Here is a 23,979-nt window from a genome sequence, read left to right on the forward strand (position 1 = left end):
TATATACCCATAATATTAATCAAATGAACTATTTATATGTGTAAACTTTAAACACAATTTAAAATATGTTAGCTACATGATAAGTTACAATTATGGCTAAATCCGATTTCACAGGGGAAATATAGTTTTCTCCTTAGTATTTAATGTTTAAGCAGTTTTCCATGACATATATATGAATGTTTGTTTAATTTAGAGACCATACTGTTACAAATTCCTTTATAACATACAGCAGTGAATTAAGTATAACTGAATTCAAGAAGTATTTTGAATTTATTTACAATGATTAAACAGTGTCAGATATATGTTTTAGCCTCATTCCTAGCAAAAATCTTCCACCTTTATATTCTTTTGTTTTCCTTGTCATTTATATTACTTAGTTACATATTATATATCAAGAAAGTGGTGAAATTATTATTAGAACTATGCTGGATAGAAATACATTAGAGTATTTGATATGTTTACTACTGTAAATTTACATTTCTTAGTAAATTAAATATTTTCTCTCATAGGAAATTGTTTCTGGCATTTTGGCTTACTGTTGAAACTAGCCTTCTTGCTGTTATGTATATGTTTTTTGGCATATTCTCAGGTTTGTACAGTCTTTTTGGTTTATATTTTGTTCTATTTTATTTTAAAGTTCAAGTCTATTAAAGTATGTGAGAAGAGTCAGAGCTTTTTTTTTTTTAGCTTCATTTTTTAATGACTGTAATAAAAGTGTCACTCTGCAGTTGACTATTCAGTGTAGTTCTTTTGAGACCTATCTACTTTTGTTACCACTGTTTTTGTTGTAAGAGCAACTTAAAGCTCTTCCTCTGGCAATTGTTCAAAATCCATTTTACTTGACTTTGATCAATCAAACGTTTATTTGAATGCCTCTTAGAAGACACTCTTCTAAGTGGAGATCAAAATTCTCTTGACAGAATTTGCAACTTGGTTTGTGCATTATTCATTGCATCAAAGTGTTACTTGATTTTTCCATTACTGCATAGAGTAAAATTTGGCAGTTAGTAAAACCAACTTAGGAGCAAATTGGTTTGTATGTATCATGTAGTGTGTTTAATTTAATAAACTTTTTCACCATTATTCTTTCTCTAACCCCTTATCCCTTGTTAGGATGTTTAAAATTTTCTCAGTTATTTTAGCAAGGTTGTAAAATGCTACCTGCTGATCAAATCTGTCAGGCAGACATTATTTGGGCAGCATGCTACTTATAACAAGTATTTTAATTTTAATGCCTATAGTTGTCACTGTATTCTGCAGTTTACTTTTGTTTCTAAACCACAGTCTTCTAGCTGATTGTCACATGCCATATTAGTATTTTCTGTGTGTATATGTGTATCTGTGTCCATGTGTATAATCCTATAAAGCCATTTTTAGGCATTTATACTTACTTCATACTTAGAAATATATAAAGAATTTATATTTCTGCTTGACTTCCAAGTGTTTTTTTTTCAAAGAACATAAAATAACAAATAATTGGCAAATGTATGAAGAAATAGCCAGGTAATTGCAATATCTATTGGAAAGTTATTAAATTCTCAATACTTTGATCATTTGAGGGAGAGAAAGGAAGGCAGACCAGAAGTTCATAGAGAATCTTAAGTCTTTTTTCCCAGTTTTGTTCTAGTGTTGATCACTGAACAAGGAAAAAAAGTATAATCAATATAGTAAAACGTCTTTCACAGACGGGTCATCGATAAATATTTGTTTATTGATCCTATAGAAAATTAATTTTGTAGCTAGAGAAATAGTACTGCAGGTAGGGTACTTGCCTTGTACACAACTGACCAGGGTTTGATCTCCAGCACCCACTGTATTCCTCCTAAGTCTACCAGGAGCTTTCCCTGAGCAGAGACCCAGGAGTCAGCCCTGAGCACAGTCATGTGGGACCCCATATAAAAACAAAATTAATTTTTCCTTAAATAATTTTTAAACATACTTATCTGACACCTCCTATGTCATATTTCTATATTATCTATCGTGTATGAAATGTAAGAAATTTATCTCCACTAGGTATATAGAATTTATATATATATGTAGTTTATATTTTATGTATGAGGACTTTATTTCAAGTTTTGTCAAATAGTTGCATTGATTTTGATAGAACCTATATTTAATAAGCTATGAGAATTTTAAATTCTGGGATTAATTAGAGAATGTCACATTTAATTAAAACAGACTTCTTCTGACTTAAGAATTCTATATTAGGGGCTGGAGCTATAGCACAGCAGTAGGGTGCTTGCCTTGCATGTGGCCAACCTGGGTTCAATCCCCAGCATCCCATATGGTCCCCCGAGCACCACCAGGAGTAATTCCTGAGTGCAGAGCCAGGAGTAACCACTGAGCATCGCTGGTTAGCAAAAATCCAAAAAAAAAAAAAAAAACCAAAAAAACAAAAAAACCCCAAAAAACCAAACCTATATCACCTAAAATGTAATATTATTTTAGTTTCATTTTTTCTTTGGGTCCAATGATAGGTTTACTTTTTGCTTTTTTGTTTTTGGACCACACTTGCGAAGCTCTGAGCTTACTCCTGGCTCTGTGCTTAGGGATCACTCCTGGTGGGTTCAGGGGCTCATATAGGTTGCCAGGATTGAATCCAAGTCAACCATGTGCAAAGCAAGTGCCTGATATGCTGTACTCTCTCTTTCTCTCTGTCTCTCTATCTCTCTCTCTCTCTCTCTGGACTTTCAATAGATCTTTTCTTAATAGAATTTGTTGGAATACATTAGTTTGGGTATTGAAGTTTGGTTCTTTCCTTTGAAAGACTTCATTAAGGTACAAGAATGTAACCAAGATTTCTGCCATTTTATGGCCAGATTTTCCAGACTGTCAGATTAATAAAAAGATACTTTGCACTAACTTGACTAAACTTATAAACTTTATTGCAAAGTATGATAATATCATTTGAATGTGATGATTAAAAAATAAGTGACTCATTAGTGTCTCTTTTTTTATCTTAGATGTCTATAAATTGCTAAGGACAGTTGGGGGAACGAAAGTTATCTTTTAAGTTATTGGCATTACACTGACTTGTTTTTCATTGTATGTTTTGATCAGTAAATATTAACTTTTGTTTACTAGATTAAAAATCTTACATGGTATAATTTTCTATTAAGGTTTTATTTAAATGTTTGGTCTTAATAGCATTTCATATACAGTAAAGTTAAAAGTTTTATGTCATCTTTATTAGCCGTTTGTAATTTATTTCCAAGTGAATTTTAAATAAAATTTCAAATAAAATTAGATACCATAGCTTATAGCATTGCAGATGCAATATTGACTTATACTGTCTTAATTTATTTTCTGGATTTCTTTTCTCAGGGTGCATTTGAGAAAATATTTTCTCTTTGGCCATTGTCCAAGTGTTTTGAAATGAAAGGAAATGTCTATGAATGGTGGTTCCGATGGAGGTTAGACCGTTATGTATGTATTTATCTTGTGCTCTTTTGATATTTCAAGTATACTTTAAAGATTATTTGGTAAATTTAACTATTTTTATCTAGTTGGTCAAAACAGTGTGTTGATAGTTTTTGATATCAAAATAGAGAGAGAGAAAAGGTGTGCATTTAAATGTTTTTCATAGGGAAGTACTGTGAAATTTCTATAAAGTCACCTTTTTTAAGTCCTAATTTATACATTATTAGTGGTTCCTCATATATGCTTCATTCATTCAGTACAGTATTTCTTCAACCCCAATATTTATTCTTGATATTACTGTTGTGAGAAATATGTTAAGAGAAGGAAGGTACAACATTAAGTTTCTCAACTTTCCAACCTAGTTTTAAGCCTAATATTATTTATAATGGGCACTGTGTTATGCAATACAAATTTTATGACAGAAGTTTGTTAAGAGCAAAGTCATAGATGGTTTTATGAATTAGTCTTATAAAGGTGGTTAATATTCATTTAGCTGAGGAAATGTATGACATCTACGAGCATTTAGAAGATAATATAATAAATATTCATTGCTCTTTATTTTCTTCCCCATCTTTTACTCATTTTTTTTACTTCCACAAATTTTGTTTTTAGTGTCAGTTTCTGCTTTCCAGTACCTGTGCACATCAAAACCACATACAAATAAGTTTTACTAAAATCTTAAGAAATAATTTTATGTGTGTCTTTGTTTGTTGGGGAATGATGAAGGTCTGGGAAGGGGAGAATTCCTGGAATAAACCTAGGGCCTTACAGCATGCAAAAGGATGTACTCAACCACTCAGCTACATCCATGGCCATCTTCAAATAATTTTAATCCTCAACTTCCAACCCGTTAGAATATCTGCTAGAATATTTAATACTTTATTTTCGGTCTTTGTTAAAAAAGGCTAATACCTGGGTTCAATTTCAAGCATCACGGAAAAGAAAGAAGTCAGGGGAGAGGAGGATGAGGATGCAAGAGAGAGTAAGTGGGAGAGAGGAGAAAGTGAACTTACATTGCCTGATTTTACTTTTTTGGTGCAGGTACTTTTATATAAGAGCATATATCAAAAGTATGCTCTTGGTGATGGTTGTTTACATTATTTGAAAGTATCAAAGGGCTGGAGCGATAGCACAGCGGTAGGGCGTTTACCTTGCACGCAGCCAACATGGCCGACCCGAGTTCGATTCCTCTGCCCCTCTCGGAGAGCCCGGCAAGCTACCGAGAGTATCTCGCCTGCACGGCAGAGCCTGGCAAGCTCCCCGTGACATATTCGATATGCCAAACACAGTAACAACAAAGTCTCCAATGGTGACGTTACTGGGCCCGCTTGAGCAAATCAACGAACAACGGGAGGGCCTTTACCTTTTACCTTTATCAATGCAAAATGTTTTATTTTGGTTGAGTATATTTAAATTTTACCATGTGTCCCTTGTAGTTTATCATTATTTTTTAAATGGCTTGCTTGCTTTATTTCCTATAGTTGAAACTGCTAAAAATCATCTTATCTCATTTTGTTTCTAGAGATGTTGCTTATCTGTTGTTGATTACTTTAACCAACAATTAGATTTGTTTCATTGTTTGAAGTTTATTTTTGAAGTTTAAGTCCTTCATAGAACATGGGATTCTTTAAACTTTTGACCTTCTTAATTTTATGCATGGGCTGGAGCGATAGCACAGCGGGTAGGGCGTTCGCCTTACAAGCGGCCAACATGGCCGACCCGAGTTCGATTCCTCCGCCCCTCTCGGAGAGCCCGGCAAGCTACCGAGAGTATTCGATATGCCAGACACAGTAACAACAAAGTCTCCAATGGAGACGTTACTGGGCCCGCTCGAGCAAATCGACGATCAACGGAAGGGCCTTTACCTTTACCTTTACCTTTACCTTAATTTTATGCATGCTTTACTAGTTTACCAAATAATTTTGCTTTTTACTAAAAATAAGCAGAGCCTGGCAAGCTACCTGTGACGTATTTGATATGCCAAAAACAGTAATAATAACGAGCCTGATTCCCTTGACCCTGAAATAGCCCCCAAGACACCATAGGGCAACGCTAGCACACAACAGGGCCAAATGGAGATGGTACTGGCGCCTGATCAAGCAAATTGATAAACAACATGATGACAAGTTATACAAGTGATACTAAAAATCAGCTGTTTAAGATAATTTTTTTTTCTTATTTTTCAGGTAGTCTTTTACGGAATGTTGTTTGCTTTTATTTACCTGTCTTTACAAAAGCGTCAAGTGCTTTCTGAAGGAAAGGGAGAACCTCTTTTTTCAAACAAAATTTCAAATTTTTTGTTGTTTATTTCAGTAGTTTCTTTCTTGGTAAGTTTTGAAATTCAGTCTTCTAATGTTCCAGGATCTTATGTATCTTAGAAAATTTATGTTAAGTTAGGAATATAATCTTTATTTTTCTATTTAAAATAAATTTTGGAGAGAACAAGTTAAATATGAAGGAAAACTGGGCCCTCAGCAAACAGGAATTTTAAAGTTTGTAACGAGAGAAAAATATAATGTATACTTGGGAAGTACCATTACTTGAGTATTATTTCTTAAAAAACAGACCTATGTTTTTCCCCCCCTTCTTCCATTTATTTATTTATTTGTTTGTTTGTTTGTTTATTTTTGCTTTTTGGTCACTCCCAGCCTATGCTCAGGGTTTACTCCTGGCTCTGCACTCAGGAGTCACTCCTGGTGGTGCTTGGGGGACCATATGGGATGCTGGGAATCGAACCTGGGTCAGCCGCATGCAAGGCAAATACACTACCCGCTGTGCTATCACTCCAGCCCCCCTTCTTCCTTTTAAATTTAAAACTTTAATATTCTGAAAATGCTGCTTTAAGGCATAACTGTTTATAGAAATTAATTTATGTTTTTATCTGGATTTGTTTCAGACTTACTCCATCTGGGCTAGTAGTTGTAAAAACAAAGCAGAGTGCAACGAACTTCACCCCTCTGTTTCTGTGGTACAGGTAATTAACTTCATTTAGAGAAATGGTTTCTTCTTAATTATTGATAAAAGAATACACTCCTTTGAAGCAGAAAGATCAAGATCAAATGTCAGGAAAAGGCAGTCTATAAAACTTTCTAAACTTTATTATGGGGATAGTTAAAATCTCTTTTAAAAATTGTTGTATTAAACTTATGGAAATTCCAACATGTGTCACTGGATTAGCACTTAGAAAGTGTTAATTTTTCCATTTATTTTTTCTTTATGTAATCAGATGTAATAAGTATTTAATCAGAGTAAATACCTACTATGTATTTTAGTACTATGGTCCATTAAGAAATTTGGCATTAAACAAAATTTCATTCCAGTCTTCATGGAATGAAGTAAAGTCCAGTAAACATATAGTTCAGGAAACTTTCATTTAATTAGTACTTTTTTTATTCAGTCTACAAAAACTGGATAACTACTATGTACTGGGTAATATGCTGGTTAATAAAATATTAATCAAATGAGGCATAAATATTACCATCTTAGAGACTTCATTTTTCTACTATGTGTAGTGACTATATAATCACTACATATTTATAAATAGGAGCACATGATGTCACATCTTGATGCATCAATACAGAACAATATAAGGGGCGCTGAGAAAAAATGAGTGACTATTCATAAAATAACGTAAGCATTCCTGAATATTTTTACCTTTAACTCTGTTTTTGCCATTTTCTTTAGATTTTAGCCTTCATCCTAATAAGGAATATTCCTGGATATGCCCGCTCAGTTTACAGCTCATTTTTTGCTTGGTTTGGAAAAATTTCATTAGAGGTTAGTACACTGATATTTTGCCCTATCTTACATAATGAAATGTATGTAGTATGTTTGTATGTGTGTAAATCTAACACACATTTAGATTAAAGCTGTGTTATTTATAGAATTACATGTGGAAAGCTTTAGAACTTCCAACAAGAATTTGAAGTTAAGTATATAAAATGATTTCAAGTGTCTTCTTTAAATAACTAGGTATAGATAACTTTTAAAATATTTTTATGTTATCTTACGCTTTTAAGTATAACCAAGATGTTAGATCAGGATACAAAAAAAGATACAGATATGATTTATAAATAGATCTAAATAAAATCAAACAGGGTGTTTTAACTTGTCATTCATCTTTATAATTAAATGTACTAATGGAATTCATTGATGCTTATTGATGCTTTATAATAAAATTCACTCTTAGTAGAATTTTTGGGAAAAATTTGGGAAAAATTTAAAACTCATTATATATTGCACATACACCTATTAATCTACAAAATATGTTTGATGTAGGTTTTGAAATATATTCTAAGTATATGAACACGATTTTTGAAATAGAATGACTTAAAACAGTAGAATTTATATTATAATCATGAGAAAATTTTTAGAGCATATTGTCTTGAGTTCTTAGGTCACATAATACAGTGTTAGACTCTTATCCTGCATGCACCTCATCTGGGTTCAATTCTGGGTCCCTCAGGTTTCTCCAGGAGTGATCCCTGAGTGCGAGGCTGAGCACTGCTGGGTTGACTCAAAAAGAAAGACAAATTTCATTGTCCTTGTATTTATTGAGGTAGCTTATGCATTCTCTTACTCTTTGATATTTTTAAATTATATGATTGAAGAATCTTATTAGCATAGTCAGAAGATTTAGTGTTGTCATTTAATGTATATGCTTGCAGAATAGTGAAATATACTTTTACAACATGGTAATGCACTTCAGTACATTTATGCCTGGCCAGGAAGAGCATACATGAGAGTAACCTAAAAACCATGCTCTTTCCACTTCTGTATGCACATATATTAATACAGCCATATAGTTCATGCATACATATAAATAGACACAGGTCATACTTGGGCTCTGATACTAGAGTCTAGATGCTATTGTTTTGGTTTTGAGGACTATACCCAGTAGTGCTCAGGGCTTATTCCTATCTCTGGACTCAGGGATCACTTATGGAGGACTCAGTTGACCATCTAGGATGCCAGAGATAAAGCCTACATCAGTCACATGCAAGGCACATGCCCTACCCACTGTGCTATCTTTCCAGACCCTAGATTCTACTCTTCCATCTGCATGCAAAGGATTATTTTTGAATCTAAAAGGTTTCTGTACGTTCTGAGGAACTTGGGGCAGGATTTCAGAACTTAGGAGTTTTGTAAACAGCAGTAGATATATCAGGACTAATGGTGAAATAGAATAAAATGGTTTGGGAAAAATCTTCTAATGTAGTTATGCTAGCAAATGTTTAAGTCAGTAAAAACTGATGTATTTTTTGACAATCTAACTTTAAGTATTTTTTTTTCTCCTAGTTATTTATTTGCCAGTATCACATATGGCTGGCAGCAGACACGAGGGGTATTCTGGTACTCATCCCCGGAAATCCAATGCTCAACATCATTGTCAGCACTTTCATATTTGTTTGTGTGGCACATGAAATTTCTCAGATCACAAATGATCTTGCTCAGATCATTATTCCTAAAGATAACTCATCTCTGTTGAAAAGATTAGCATGTATAGCTCTATTTTTTTGTGGACTCCTCATCTTGTCATCTATTCAAGACAAATCAAGACATTAGGTTCCTAATGTCCATTAAAAACAAATTCTTCAGGCTTCGTGTGTGCTTAGAGGAGAAAGCATCCATCTGAAGACATAAATGCATATGTAAATAAAAATTTATGTGGCAAGAGGACAGCTCAGTGACATCTGTTTAATATGTGTGGTTGTATATATTAGAAATGTAATATCCAATGTTACATACTAAAAACTTTTGATGAAGCAGAATACATTGCATAGGGACTGCATGTGAAGTCTTTTCTACCAGACCTGTATTTCTATTTACAAATGCTTTTGAGTTAACATAAGATGGCAGGAAAATAATTACCTTCCCAGTAAAATGTTCCAATAATTTAGTGGCACCACTGAGTATTTTGATATTTACTAAATTTGTGGTCATAAGATTGTCTACAATTGTGTTCATCATGGAATTTCTCACTTCAATGAAAATGTTCTAATTCAATTATGATTACAGTATTGTTTTCTTATCATATGTGCAATGATGTGGAATGATAAACAGTATGCCATATGCCTTTAATTTATATGTGTTCATGTTCTAATGTTATATTTTTACTGACTTGATTTTCTTCCAATTATGGTTTTAATGTATACAAGCCTGCCTTGTACACTTTTTCTCATGGAATTATTCTAGGCTTCATGACAGGGTTTTGTCACTGTTTCTTTTTTCAAAAAGGCCAAATTTTCTTTCTAAACATTCACTTGTTTCCTTTTCTTAAGCTTTACTAGTAAAATATCAGTTACCCCTCTAGATCCACTTAATATGCTTTCCCCTAATTAATTTTTATATTATTTCCAATGTTTGGAAAGCTGTTTATAACCATTTTGGTATTTCTTATTACTCCCTTCTATTTTTTTAAAAAAAATATTTATCAGTCTAAACTTGTGCAGTGTAACAAAGACTCAAGTTGTTATAATTGGGATGTTGACCATAGTAGAATTTTAGGTAAACTAGTGATTTGGGGCAATGTATATATTTGGTTTTATTTTCTTTTGTTGCAAGCAGTTAGAGGTATGTTTATTTATCTGTTGTACAGATTTGTTTATGACTTTTAATGTTTGAAATATTGCACTTGTTTGCTCTGTGTGTGGGGTCAAATATATTTTCTGTTCATGGTACATGAGATTATGGAGTAATTTAAACAGTAAATAAACATTTTGTGAATGATTATTTTTGTATTGGCAAAGTATCAATTAAACTTTATGTGTTCATTTTTTTAAGGAAAGCTTGATCCATTTAATGATTGATTTAGATTTCTAATTATCTCAGCCCAAATTTGCTTTTTCAGTCCTTGGTATGTAGAAGTACATCTTCTGTAATAGCTAAGAAATGATAAAGTTATCATAGCTTCTGGGGCTAACTGCTTTTTTCACTCAAGAAATTTGATCATTTAAGTTTTACTATTAAAAAATTTTAATATTATTTCTTTATCACTAGATTTATCTGCTGGTGATATCTCATTAATTGATAGTTATTAGAAATGTGTGTTTATTCCTTTCTTCTTTTCTGCCCTTACTTAATCTTTCGACATTTCCCTGATAGACAATTGTAGTGATTCATTGCTCTGCCTCCTAGACTGCAGCTTTATAAGTAGAAAAGAGTATAGTTATAAATCAAAAACTTCCAAGTACTGTGATCACATTATTCTTGCTGGTGTGGCTTGGCAATGAGTAAAGTGCATTTTAATTTAACTTGTAAGTTTTATCACCTGAAAAGATTCTTCCCAATGAAACAATTGAAAAAGAAAGATGACCAGCATTTCTGTTTTTTGGAAGCACTTACGTCTTTCAGTAGTGATATACAGTGAATAGTCAGCTTTCTCTTCTATGTGAAATCAATACTGAAAGTTAATTGATATGCCCTGTTATTACATGTTTAATATATAGCACCATTTTGTATTACTTAAAAAATGTAATTAAAATATAGTAATACATATGAAAAGAAAACACATTCCATTTGTGTTTTCTTTTAGTTTTTAATAATTTCTCCAAAATATAAATTTGCTCTGCCTTTATAGACCAACAGGCTACCTGAGAGGCTTGAAGTATGAGAAATTTGGTATACTTTACAGGTTGTAGGTGATAGAAAATTCACAAAGGTAATTGGACAGTCTTCGTGATTTTCACCTGGTTAGTCTTAGTGTAGTAGATGCATCTGTGCTGTCCATCATTTAGGCAGAATGGTCATGTCTTGCAGGCATGTTTTCAGTGTCTCAGGTTTTTCTAAGACGTGGTCTTTGCAGGCAGTCCACAGACTGGGTCCAGCCACCACTGTGCTAACGATTGCCAGTCAGCTGTATTAACTCCTTGGAGGACACGTCCAGCTACACATTGGGATTCACTTGGTGGTAGGGGGAACATGTGGAAGGTGTGCTGCTTCTGGTTTTGTTTTTTTGGGGTTTTTTTGAAACTGATTTTTTTGAATCTGTATGGAGAAGATTATTATGGTGAAAGTTGCCACAATGGTAGTTTATGTATGGTGTAGATTTTAATTTTTGTTGTTGTCGACCCAGGTATCAACAACAACATCTAGCTAGTCGAGTATAACCCATTACATTACTCAGTCATATCATTCTTCAGAAAAAGATACTTGACTATATTTAGGAACACCATGTGATCAGGCCAAGCACTGAACTGTCTGGCTTGCATAGTGAGGCTAAGTAGCACCAAAAGTGGCTGACCCCCACTTACCCCAGCACTATGTGGGAGGCCTCTCAAGTGAAAAAAAAGAAAGCTATTATGAAATAAATTATTCTTAAAATCACCGCCAACATAAACAATATATGTATAATGAGAAACCAATATAAATAAAATAAAAATGAAAATTAAGCCTGAAATTTCAACAGAATTTATTTTTATTTATTTATTTTTTTGTGATGCTGGAATCAAACCCAGGGTTTCATACATCTGAGACAAGTACTCTACTGCTAAGCTATATCCCAGCCCTAATAAGACAATCTTAAATTAAAAAATTTTAAGATGATCACTTAATCCCCCGTTATTGATTTACTCGAGAGGGTGCCAGTAATGTCTCCATTCATCCCTGTTGTGTGCTAGCGTAGCCCAATGGCATCTGTTTGTTCTAGGAACATGCAGCGCCTCAAACCGATCATTCCGGGTCTTGATGAAGAAATCTGACCATCTTGTAGGTGGGCGTCCACGTGATCTTTTGACGTCCCGTGGAATCCAGTCAGTAATGGCTCTAGTCCAGCGGTTGTCTGTAAACCTCATTACGTGTCCAGCCCATCTGATTTTTGATGCCTTGGCAAATGAGACAGCGTCCCTGATTCTTGAGCGTTGACGGAGATCAGAACTCCAGATTCTATCTCTCATTTGAGTGAATCGTGATATTCCAAGCATAGCTTTTCCGATTCCTCTTTGAGAGACCCAAATAGCGTTCTCATCCTGTTTTCATAGGGCCCAAGTCTCTGAGGCATATGTTAATGCAGGAAGAACAGTGGAATTGAAGAGATGTGCTCGTAGCTGGAGGTTCTTTTTCCTCTTAGTTATTTCTTCACCACTCTTGAAGGCATTCCAAGCCGCTCTCTTCCTCCTGCGCAACTCAGACACCAGGTCATTCATCATGTTGATTTCTTGACCTAGGTATATATAACTGTTGCATTCGGAGATGGTGGTTCCGTTGAGAGCGAATGGAGTGTCCGGAATGAGGATGTTTCTCATAAACATTGTCTTCGTAAGATTCAGCTGTAGTCTGACTTTTCCACACTCACGGTCGAAGTTGTTCAACATTTGTGCCGCTTGGCTGATGTTTGGTGTTATTAGAACTATGTCATCAGCAAAGCAGAGGTGGTGTAGTTGCCGACCATCTATCTTCACTCCCATTCTTTCCCATTCCAGTCGTCGCATGATGTTCTCGAGGGTGGCACTGAAGAGTTTTGGTGAAATGGTATCACCCTGCTGAACCCCTCTCTTGACATGGATGATTACTTCTTTGTAGAGTGGTGAGATCCTGGTAGTGAATCCGTAATAGAGCTCACAAAGGATCCTGATGTATTGAGTTTATACGCCCTGATTGGCTAGGACTTCTTTGACCGCTTCTGTCTCAACAGAATCGAAGGCCTTCTTTAAATCAGTGAACGTTACACAGAACGGCATCTTAAACTCCTGAGAAACCTCAATGAGTTTAGTAATCATGTAGATATGGTCGATGGAACTGAATCCTTTTTGGAATCCGGACATTGGCAACTATCGCCCAATCTGCCTATTATCTGTCATCTACAAACTGTTCACTCGAGTAATCCTGAATAGGATTAGCAGAACACTAAATGAAGGACAATCATGTGAACAAGCTGGATTCCAGTAACATGATAATGCTGTGAAAATCAGATGTATATTGTGTGAAAATTAAACACTTAAGGGGCAAGTATCAGAATTAAATTTATTGAATATAGCAGAAATTGCATGCCCAAAACCTGAGATGATTTCACTTATTCGTCCTATGTAGGGAAACAAAACAAAGGTATAGACAATATCAATTGATAACAAGCTCTTGGCACTGGAGTAAAGAGCACCAGGGTATGGAGGTGAACATATGGACAATTCCTTACGTGCCCGATGGGTCATGGGCACTTTGGTCGTGGTGTGGTGAGGTAACTACACCAGATTGCAGTGTCAGTACCTAACTTAAACTATAATAAAATACTAAAAAAATCACATCAAAATACTTATTCCAGATTAAAGGTAAAATAAATTAAAGAGAAAGTCATAAATATTTTATTTTTACTATGAAATTAAAAATAACCAGTTTTGTACATTTATATTCTTCTAAAGGTTTATACCAAGACTCATTAAGAACTGTTTAATTCTTAACGGGTTTCTTAAAAGATTCTTAATCCCCATCATTCCAGTTTTTATCTAGCTCGAGTAATTTCTGACCATAGCTTTTTAATAACTAAACCAAAAAGGGTTAGTGTGTGTGGAGGAGGAGAGGGGAGGAGCTTCTTTGACAAGTAATAATGGTTAAAATCCTGCAAATAAAAGAATAGTCTCCTGTGTAACTATACTAGATAGTTTTGGAAACTATTCAGTGTTTTGAATGGTAAAAATGTGTTGGTAGTTTAAGATAATTGTATAACTGCTGTCTCTAGTACAGAAAAGGTAAATTTGGGGTTGGAGAAATAGTATAGCTGGTATGGTGTTTGCCTTGCATGCGGCCAACCTGGTTCCATCCCTAGAATCCACATATGGCCCTCTGAGCACTGCTAAGAGTGATTCCTGAGTGCAGAGCCCTCAGGAGCATGATGAAATGCGGCCTCCAAACAAAACAAAGCAAAAAAGGAAATAGTAAATTTGAGCTAAGAACCTGCCATCCTTGATTCCTTTTGTCTCATCCCCATCTCAAAATACTATGAAACCGGTAGGGGAAAACATGATGAGCAAAAAAAATGTTAGAGAACTCTAGCACTTTTTTTTTTAATTTTTATTTTTGCTTCTTGGGTCACACCCAGTCATTCACAGGGGTTACTCCTGGCTCTGCACTCAAAAATTACTCCTGGCGGTGCTCAGGGGACCATATGGATGTTGGGGATCGAACCCGGGTAGGCTACGTGCAAGGCAAACACCCTACCTGCTATAGCCCTACCTGCTATAACTATAGCTCCAGCCCTCTAGCATTTTGAAACACATACACAAACAAGGATTCTGGAGTTGGAGCATTTTTTTCAGAATCTAAAAAATTAAACATTGAAACTATTTAAAAGCAATATGTAGTAAAGAATATCCAAGAAAAATGAAACTAATGAAAGGGTGCGTACAGTTGAATAATTAGAAACATTATTAATTTAACATTATTAAGCTATAGTTATATCCACATGAAATCAATGCAGGAATATATAGGTTAGTGGACAGAATAGAAACTATAAATACAGTACTTAAAAGTATCAGAAATAAATGCATGTTAGAATAAACTAATAATAACTTGATATCATATTACCATGGAAAGGTAGAAATATTTTGGCCTTCAGCTAATTATGGGGTGGGGGCAGTAATTTCCCCTTTTCCTCTTTTACTCTATTCCAAAAGATACTTTAAACAATCCCTGGGCTTAAAGATATACATAATAAAATGACACATTTATCATCTCAGCATGAAAAAGATCCATTATAGACAAAGTAAGTGTAAAACCAGAGCTAGAGAGATATTACAGGGAGTAAAGCACTTGCCTTACATTCAGCCAACCTCTGTTCAATCCCCTGAGCATTGCCAAATAAGTCTTGAACACAGCCAAGTATGACTTAGCTCCCAACTCACCTAAAATGTAAAACCAGTAAAAGCTTGCCACAAGCGTGTGTGGGGTGAAGTATTGTTAGTATAGAGAAGGAATCGGTATGACAATAATAGTTGGAAATAATTACTTTAAAGGGACAGAAACTGAATTTTGAAAGTGGGTAAAGGGTATAGCTGATTACCTCTCAGTATCTGTATGACAAATCATAATGCCCAAAAGAAGGGGGGGAAAGAAAGAGAGAGAGAGAAAGAGAGAGAGAGAGAGAGAGAGAGAGAGAGAGAGAGAGAGAGAGAGAGAGAGAGAGATAAGAGAGGAAAAAGTGCCTACCATAGAGGGTAGGGGTGAGGGACCTGGAGGGAAAATGGGGACATTGGTGGTGGGAAATGTACATTATTGAAGGGACAGGTGTTAGAACATTATATGACTAAAACCCAATCATGAACAATATTGTAACTGTATCTCACAGATTCAAGAAATAAATATAAATTTTTTAATAAAAAAACAAAATTGTTACCTTATTTTATACCAAAAGACAAAAAAAAAACAGAACATTAATGTTCAGCACAAATTTAATATCCTGAGTATGTATAGCACGTAAAGATTTTGAAAACGCAAAATACTTTCCAAATTTTATTTGGTTCTTTTTTGATAGAGGGTGTAGGGGCCTCTCAAGCTGTGCCCAGGAAGCATAGTGTCAATTCCAGCATACTCAGCCCTGGTGTGAAAACCAGATGGTTTGGTGCTTGGGCCAGCGGTTCTTGGGAGCCACCAGATTTTAGCTGGTTCTTGATTAATTCTCTACAGAAGGTCATTTCATTCAGATCCCTTTGATATGCATTACACAAATAATTTAAGTTAGAAGAATATCAGTAAGTTAAAGTATAAAAAGTCAAACTTTCTATCGGATGGTCTAGGGGCAGAGGCTTGGTTTATGGCACTCTATCAGTTTTTCTTTCCTTATACATTTTCCAGACTAATAGTAATTTTTGTTACATTGAGTAGGAATTTTGTCCACCTTTCTTTAAATGCAAATTCAGCTTTTTCCCTAAAGAAACTCTTAGCCATTCTAGAGTATTCTCAGAAATTGCTTATTATTAGTCTCTGACTCCACCCTCTTCCCACTCCAAAGTATCATTGGCTTATATTAGCTTAATATCCTATTAAAGACAGTTGTTTTCCTAGAACACTGGAATTCTAGTGTAAGATATTCATTTTAACACTTTGATTTTGGCTGCAGCAAACAGTATTTGCAAAGGAACTTTTGAGTGTTTTCTTTTTATCACATCCTTAGATCCTTTAAGATGTACCTCAGAGGGGCCAGAGTGATAGCTTAAAGGACTAGTGAATGAATATGTATTGCATATAAGAGGCAATTTGAGAGCATACAGCCGAAGAGAAGGGCCACATGGAGGGCGGGACCCACAGCTCCCGGAGAAAAAGAAAAAAATAGGTTCCAAAAAGAGCCTAGATCATCAGGAAGTCCCAGATGGGGTAGGTACCGCATCCCGCCTCCCCCAGATGGAACCCCGGTGACCTCTACAGAAGCCTCTACAAGCACAGCTCGAGTATGTGGGAACTAGGACTTTTCCTCAAAACCGCGCGGCCACATAAGCTATCTCTCTATATACAAAGTGATCAATGGGAAGTAAACCACCCAACGTTTCTCCCTGAAAATCAGAGTTAAGTTTGGAGCACAGCCACAGCCCCAGAAACACAAGGACTTAATGCAGAACCCAGCAGCTTGGAGCAGAAAAGTGAACAGACTATGCGTTAATCCAGGCCATCATGTCTGCCCGGAGGGGAAAGGGTGTTGCCCCATTCGCCCTCTCCTCTCTGGAAAGAAAGATGGTGGCCTCATGGGAGCCTTGTGGACAGCAGGTATGAGCCGGGGGTGTGGGGGCGACTAAAACCTCATGGGAAGGGGGGCGTTCCGGTCCGTCCTTCACGCCCTATCGAGGTCACCAGTTGCCCCCCATGAGCGGCTCTCCAGCACAGCCACAGTCCCAGAAGCACAAGGACTTAATGCAGAACCCGGCAGCTTGGAGCAGAAAAGTGAATGGACTATGCGTTAATCCAGGCCATCATGTCTGTCTGGAGGGGAAAGGGTGTTGCCCCATTCGCCCTCTCCCCTTGGAAAGAAAGATGGCGGCCGCATGGGAGCCTTGTGGACAGCAAGTATGAGCTGGGGGTGTGGGGGCACAGAAACCAATTTCTTAACTATCTGACTTCTTAACTATCTGACTTTCAGTAGAAATACTTCCAGGGTCAATAAGTAAAATAGCAGAAATCCAAAACCAACATTTAATTCTTGAACCCAGCTGTAGAAAGCAAATCACTTCACAATGCTTTTTCAGCATGTCTGATGGGGGGGGGGGGGTAAACTCTAAATAATAGTGGTGAATCTTTTATTGAAACAATGAATCTAATCAAAGCAGATAGAGTGTTAACTAGAATTCATCTGCCTCACAGGGACGGGGAGGGGTGGGGGGTGGGGTTTTATTGGGGTTCTTCATGGTAAAAAAAAAGTATTGGTAAAGGGAAATGCGTTTGATATTTGCATGACTAAGACCTAAACCTGAAAGCTTTGTAACCTTTCCCACAGTGATTCAATAAATAAATAAATTAAAAAAAAATAAAGAGGCAATTTGATGTCCTGCACCCCAAGGTTTCTGAGAACAAGTAACTGCTGAGCGTCACTGGGCTTGGCCAATATACCAAAAAATACATTGAAATATACCCCAGAATTAAGTTAAGTGAACACTCAGCAAAAACTTTGTACATCGAGATAATCTCGTCACTGGCCACCACCCTCCAGATTACATGGCTGCTTCTCCCAGAAGGGAGCATAACATGAGGCCCCCATAACCATGCCACCAAGCTCCGCACCAGGCTGTTTCCACTTGGGGTGCCCCCGAGAGGGACAGGTGAGAGCCCTGCCCGCCCCAAGGGCCCCAGCCCTGGCAGCCAACCTCCACAATCCAACCACTGCCACGTTCAAGGCTGCTTCCCACACACACAGGCCGAGCCTCACATATGAGTGAATATATTCCTGGACACATCATAAGACACTCCCTACCCATTCTTCATAATTACCACACCATATTTCATGGGGTTCAGACAGTAGGCAACAAACCATAGAAGGAAATATATATATATATTCATATATACATATTTTCAGATATATATATACCAAAGCTCACATCACCCAAACTTTAACAACATGTTAGTGATATCCTATAGAATGTCTTAATGGCTTCTGCCAAAATAGAACAATTTTCATACTGTTTCCTATGTGAACACTTTTTTGTAAGCATGTTCAGCAGTTCTTCATAACAGACAATACAAAAAAAATTATCAATACCCTAATTGTATTTTATCAAAGATATGAAAAAATAATTAGTAATTCTAATATATTACCAATATAATTCTAGAAGTAAATATTCATGTAAAATAAAATTAAAAAAAAAAACCCGTATGTCTAATCCTGAGATTCCTCTTTGGACCAAAGTCATTGCTCATTCTTGCAGGCCACTCTATGAAGCAGTTATATGAAATTCATTATTGTGCCAATTGTAAGAATATTGATTATGTTACACAATAATCAGTTTATGTGCATTGTCATGAGTCATTTCATCCTGGCCTTAGTGAATATTTGTGCTTCTTCTTAACAGTTCATTTGCTACTTGCTTGCAGACACCATGTATTACTTTTTTCACATTCTTGAAGGAAACCTAGTATTAAATTTTTGCTCCATCTCAGAGAAAGTGGCACTTTGGTCATTGTAATTTATATTTAGCTGATTTCCTGACCTGCTTTCCTTCTCATCTATTTCAAATGATTCAACTTGCCTTATATCTTGCCTTGCTCTTGAATGTGACTTGTATCATTTTTGAGGAACAAAATGGTGTGATGGACATGTGTTTCTCAGCCCACACCAGCAGGGATGGGCATTGACAAAATAGTTCATAAAATGTTTCAATAGTAAATGTCAACAGTTCTCTGAAACTCTTCAGAAAATTAAAGCTGAGAATTCCCTCCCCACATTACTTTTTCTCAGCTAATGCTGATTCTCCCTCTTTTTCAGCTAAAATTACCAACAATTCTAGTGACATCTTTGCTTGTTCCTTTTAGAAAATTGTTTCTCTTTTTCAAAAATGGTTCAGATTCCCCTTACTCCGAGGATGCTCCAGCATCAAGATGTTGTTACACCTTAGCTCTTGGGACAGGGCAGTGGCCTCTTTTGTGGATACTTTACCATTATACATCACCATGTGATTACTCTGGTAACATCCAGCCCTGGACAGGAGTTTCACTTTAGACCTTAAATTAGGTATATCACCTCTCTAAAACAGTCTGGAGCTGGAGAAATAGTACAAGCTTAAGGTGCTAGCATTGCACACTGCTGACCCTGTGTTGGTTCTCAGCATCACATATGGTTCTCAGAATACTGCCAGGAGTCATCCTGAGCACAGACCCAGGAAAGTGCCTGAACACTGCTGGTTGTGAGAATGGAATGGAATAGAATAGAATAAAATAGAATAGCCCCAACTGTCTCTTGTATTCTGGAAGCTGCCAAAGGAAACTTTCTATTTCTTGGGACTTTAGTTTTTCCTGCCCTGCAGAAAAACAATGAGACACATTAACAACCTGATATAAAGGTACTTGAAGGAGAGTAAGGTCTGCTCTCATATTCAACTATGACTCTACACACAGCAATCTAGTAAGAAACTGGTCTCTTTCAGGCAGGCACTCTGACCCATGTATTCATGATCCATGATGCATGGTAAACTCACCCTGGGAAGAGAAAGAGCAACAAGTAACAACATGGAACTTGAAGGTGTTAAAGAGATTTTCTTCAAGCAAACATCAGAATACTTTGCCTCTTTTGTAACTATGTAGTATTCTATTTTATTTATTATATACTGCAATTTCTTAAACCTTTCATGACATGGATGGATATCATGCTGAATGAAATCAGTTAGAGGGAATGGGATAGATACAGAATGTCTTTCATACATGGGATTTAAAGGTATAAGGGAACAACAAAATGCCACAGGCAACAAAGCTAGAAAGTTGGTCCACAGAGCTGAGTGTATGGAGGGGGTGGGGGTAGGGTGAGGGCAGACATTGAAATGTTGGATCTTTTTTTTTTTTTTATTAGTGAAGCACCATGAGGTACAGTTGTAGATTTACAAATCTCTGCGCTTGAGTTTCGGTCATACAATGATCAAATACCCATCCCTCCACCAGTGCCCATTTCCCCCCACCCCCCCCTCCCACCCTGCCTCTGTGGCAGGGCATTCCTCTTTGTTCTCTCTCTCCTTTTGGGTGTTGTGGTCTGCAAAAGAGGCATTGAGTGGCAATCATGTTCGGTCCATAGTCTACTTTCAACATGCATTTCCTCTCCTGGGAGGATCCTCCAAACACCTTTCATTTGGTGTTCCCTTCTCTATCTGAACTGCCCTTTCCCCTAGAATATCCGGCTGGCCTCTAAGTTATGGAGTAATCCTCCTGGTGTTGATCTCAGCTATTCTTAGGTATTGATCTCATATTTTGTTGCTTTATATCCCCCAGATGAATGCAATTTTTCTATGTCTATCCCTCTCTTTCTGACTCGAAATGTTGGATCTTTATTGAGAGAAGCAGGCATTCTGATAATGGGTGTAGTGTTGAAAGGTTGATGCAGGAAATTATCATTAACAGTAGTATTAATCATGGTTACTCAAAACATATTAATTTTTTTTAAATTTTACACAATAAAATTCCAGAGTATGCTGCCCGCACAGCAAAGCCTGGCAAGCTACCCGTGATGTATTCAATATGCCGAACACAGTAACAATTGTCACAATGGAGACGTTACTGGGCCCACTCGAGCAAATTGATGAACAATGGGAGGTTAGTGACAGTGACAGAGACAGTGCTATGAGCAAAACTTTGGGCTTTCATTGCTGTTCTGATTAAAAGTAACTCCAGATTATTTTCCTATGGAGTATCATGACCAGATATTAAGTATTCACATGGTTTATCAAATTGTGACAATGTAATGGTTTAGGTTTTTAAATTGCAGAGATAATATTTCCCTTCACCTTAGATTCCCTGACAGTTAATATTTAGACTTGCACTTTCAATAAACTCAATAGAATAGATATAATCAGATATTTCACTGGGTTTTACACACACAAACATGAATTCTGTTTCAAAAATAATCTTATTTTCATCCTATTTTATATTACATTAGCATTGTAGCACTGTCCTCCCGTTGTTCATCAATTTGCTCGAGCAGGCACCAGTAACGTCTCCATTGTGAGACTTCTTGTTACTGTTTTTGGCATATCGAATATGCCACGGAGAGCTTGCCAGGTTTTGCTGTGTGGGTGGGATATTCCTAGTAGCTTGCTGGGCTCTCCGAGAGGAATGGAGGAATTGAACCCAGGTTGGTCGTGTGCAAGGCAAATGCCCTATCCGCTGTGCTATCGCTCCAGCCATATATTTATTATTTTTATTGTTGTTGACTAGATTTTCTTTTCTAACTTGTCAGCAAAGGTCATTTAAATTTTTCTAATGATTTTAATTTATATCCTGCATATACCACACCAGTCATTGTAACCTTGACTTTAAATCTTGTTCAGAATTCAATTTTTTTCTGAGTTGGGGACATACAAAAGGAATGGGGTATTATTGGTTCAAAATTAAAATTACCCATCACTTCCATGACAAAATATGTGTCTGCCTCATTTTTGGCATGGTGCAAGTCTTGAAAATACCAATGGAGTTATAAGGGGAGAGCAGAAAGAAGACACCAGAGGATTAGTAAGCCTCTTTCAGCATGCTGGTCATCTTAAAAATACCAGGGAGAATATGAGTAGATAACAGAAATAGGGATATATACTTGATCAGTCCTGTCCTAAGCTTCCTACTTTAAGAACAGATTCTCACTATTTTTTATGTATTTATTCAATAGGGAATGTAATTAAGCAGTTTAAAACTAAACAAAAATTAAATATATTAAGAGAGAAAAGTTTCATATTCTCTCCACAGTCCTTCTCCCTAAATCTCATATCTACTCTTCCTTTTTCTTTTCTTTCTTTCTTTTTTTTTTTTGTATTTAGGGCCACACCTGGCACTTGGCAATGTTCAGGGGTTATCCCTGTGTATGCACTCAGGAAGCACTGTTGGAAGTGTTCTGGAGACCATGTGGGATTCCAGGGATTGAACCTAGGTCCACCCTGTGCAAGACAAGTGCCTTACCTGCTGTACTATCTCTTTAATCTCTCTACTCCTTTCTAAATAGCCTCCTTTATGAGCTTTTTATGTCTTTTTTTAAGTTCCTTTCTATAGTACAGGGAATAGAAATAAACACTCCTATTTCTTCTCTTTAAAATAAAATATGGCTTAGACAGTTCAGAGGATAAAACGCTTGTCTTGTACATGGCTGACCAGGGATCAATCCCTGGCAGTGTATATGCTACCTTGAAGTTTGCCAGGAGTGAGACCTGAGCAGTGCTGGGTATTGCTTCCAACACCCCTCCCCCATAGATCCAGATTTCTATACTGTTGCTTCTTTGTTTTGAGATCATACTTTGTTTGGGGCGCTACTCCTGGCTTGGTGCTTTAGAGTAGTTCAACCTATGCTCAGGGGACCATAATTGCTGAGATTGAACCCAGGTCTCCTGCATGCAAAGCCTGTAGTCAACTTGTTGGGATATCTGTATGGCTCAGACTTCTGATTTTTTTTTTTTCATTTGGCAACATATTTGGAAACCTTGCCCTGCCAATATATAGTTAACTTAGTTAACACTGCATAATGTTATAGGATATGAATATAATATCCTCAATTCACCATTCTTTCATTGATTCTTATTAAAAATTCCTTTAATAATTAGTTTTAATGAATTATTATTCATTAAAGAAAACATCCTTATTTGTCACTTTCTAACAGTATATGTGTGAGATGGATTTTCGGGCTTGGTGAGGTTTCAAAGTCATAGAATATAAACATTTTTTATTTAACATCGAGATTTCCCTTCCAGCAAAGAACACAAAAACTGGTATTCAATAAGAAACATGCCACTTTAGGGGCTGGGGGATCAGACAGGGATGCGGCAATGTCACGGTCAAGGGAAACATAGACATTGGGACGGATTGGTGCTGAAAGGAGGCAAAGTGTTATGTATCAGCAACAGTACTGGAAAGTGTCTTGTAGAAACAGACTAGTGGGAGAAAGCAAATGGGGGTGTGGGCATTTGTAGGATAACACTGTTCTGTCCTTCCTGCATAACCTCAGGAATAGTTGATAGTTTATTGGACTGAGGAAAAGAGAAAAACACCTTAAGAGGTATCTTGCCCTTGAGCAGTCTGGAAGGGCTTTCTTAAGTTGATTTGGCTACCTGACTGGGTGGAGTGTCAGCCCAGACTAGAAGGGAGCTGGAGAAGGAGAGAGCAGGGCTGAAAGATGGACTACTGAGAGAGACTAGCAAGGGGAACATGTGCTTGAGAGAACCTAGGCCCTCCATAACATAAGTTCTTCTATGGGATAAACTTCCTTGTAATAAACTGCCACTAAGATCAACCGGCCTAGCCCTCGTCTCTTCCTTCATCTGCCCTTGGCCAACAGCAGTCCCGATGCAGGCCACACATAGCGGCTCTAGGGCACCGAACGCAGGCGGTGAGATAGAGCCGTCTGGAGAGCGCGTGAACACACGACCTTCAGCGTGCATAGTTTTTTACAGGCATTGGTGGAGGAAAGTGGAC

At 36.7% G+C, this 23,979-nt stretch overlaps 1 protein-coding gene across 2 annotated transcripts in view; it reads left to right on the forward strand.

Annotated features, from left to right (window-relative positions):
* The window catches only part of CASD1 (CAS1 domain containing 1), a 43,056-nt gene extending 32,904 nt beyond the window's left edge, over positions 1-10,152 (forward strand). For both annotated transcript variants that reach the window (XM_056118318.1, XM_056118319.1), the window contains 6 exons: positions 510-589; positions 3,325-3,426; positions 5,607-5,747; positions 6,317-6,394; positions 7,105-7,197; positions 8,719-10,152. In XM_056118318.1, coding sequence (XP_055974293.1) covers positions 510-589; positions 3,325-3,426; positions 5,607-5,747; positions 6,317-6,394; positions 7,105-7,197; positions 8,719-8,985 — 761 coding nt within the window. In that variant the 3' untranslated portion in view covers positions 8,986-10,152. The remainder of the gene's footprint in view (positions 1-509; positions 590-3,324; positions 3,427-5,606; positions 5,748-6,316; positions 6,395-7,104; positions 7,198-8,718) is intronic.
* The last annotated feature ends 13,827 nt before the right edge of the window (positions 10,153-23,979 follow it).

Source organism: Sorex fumeus, unplaced genomic scaffold, assembly GCF_029834395.1.
Source record: "Sorex fumeus unplaced genomic scaffold, SorFum_2.1 ptg000037l, whole genome shotgun sequence".
Classification (NCBI taxonomy): Eukaryota; Metazoa; Chordata; class Mammalia; order Eulipotyphla; family Soricidae; genus Sorex; species Sorex fumeus.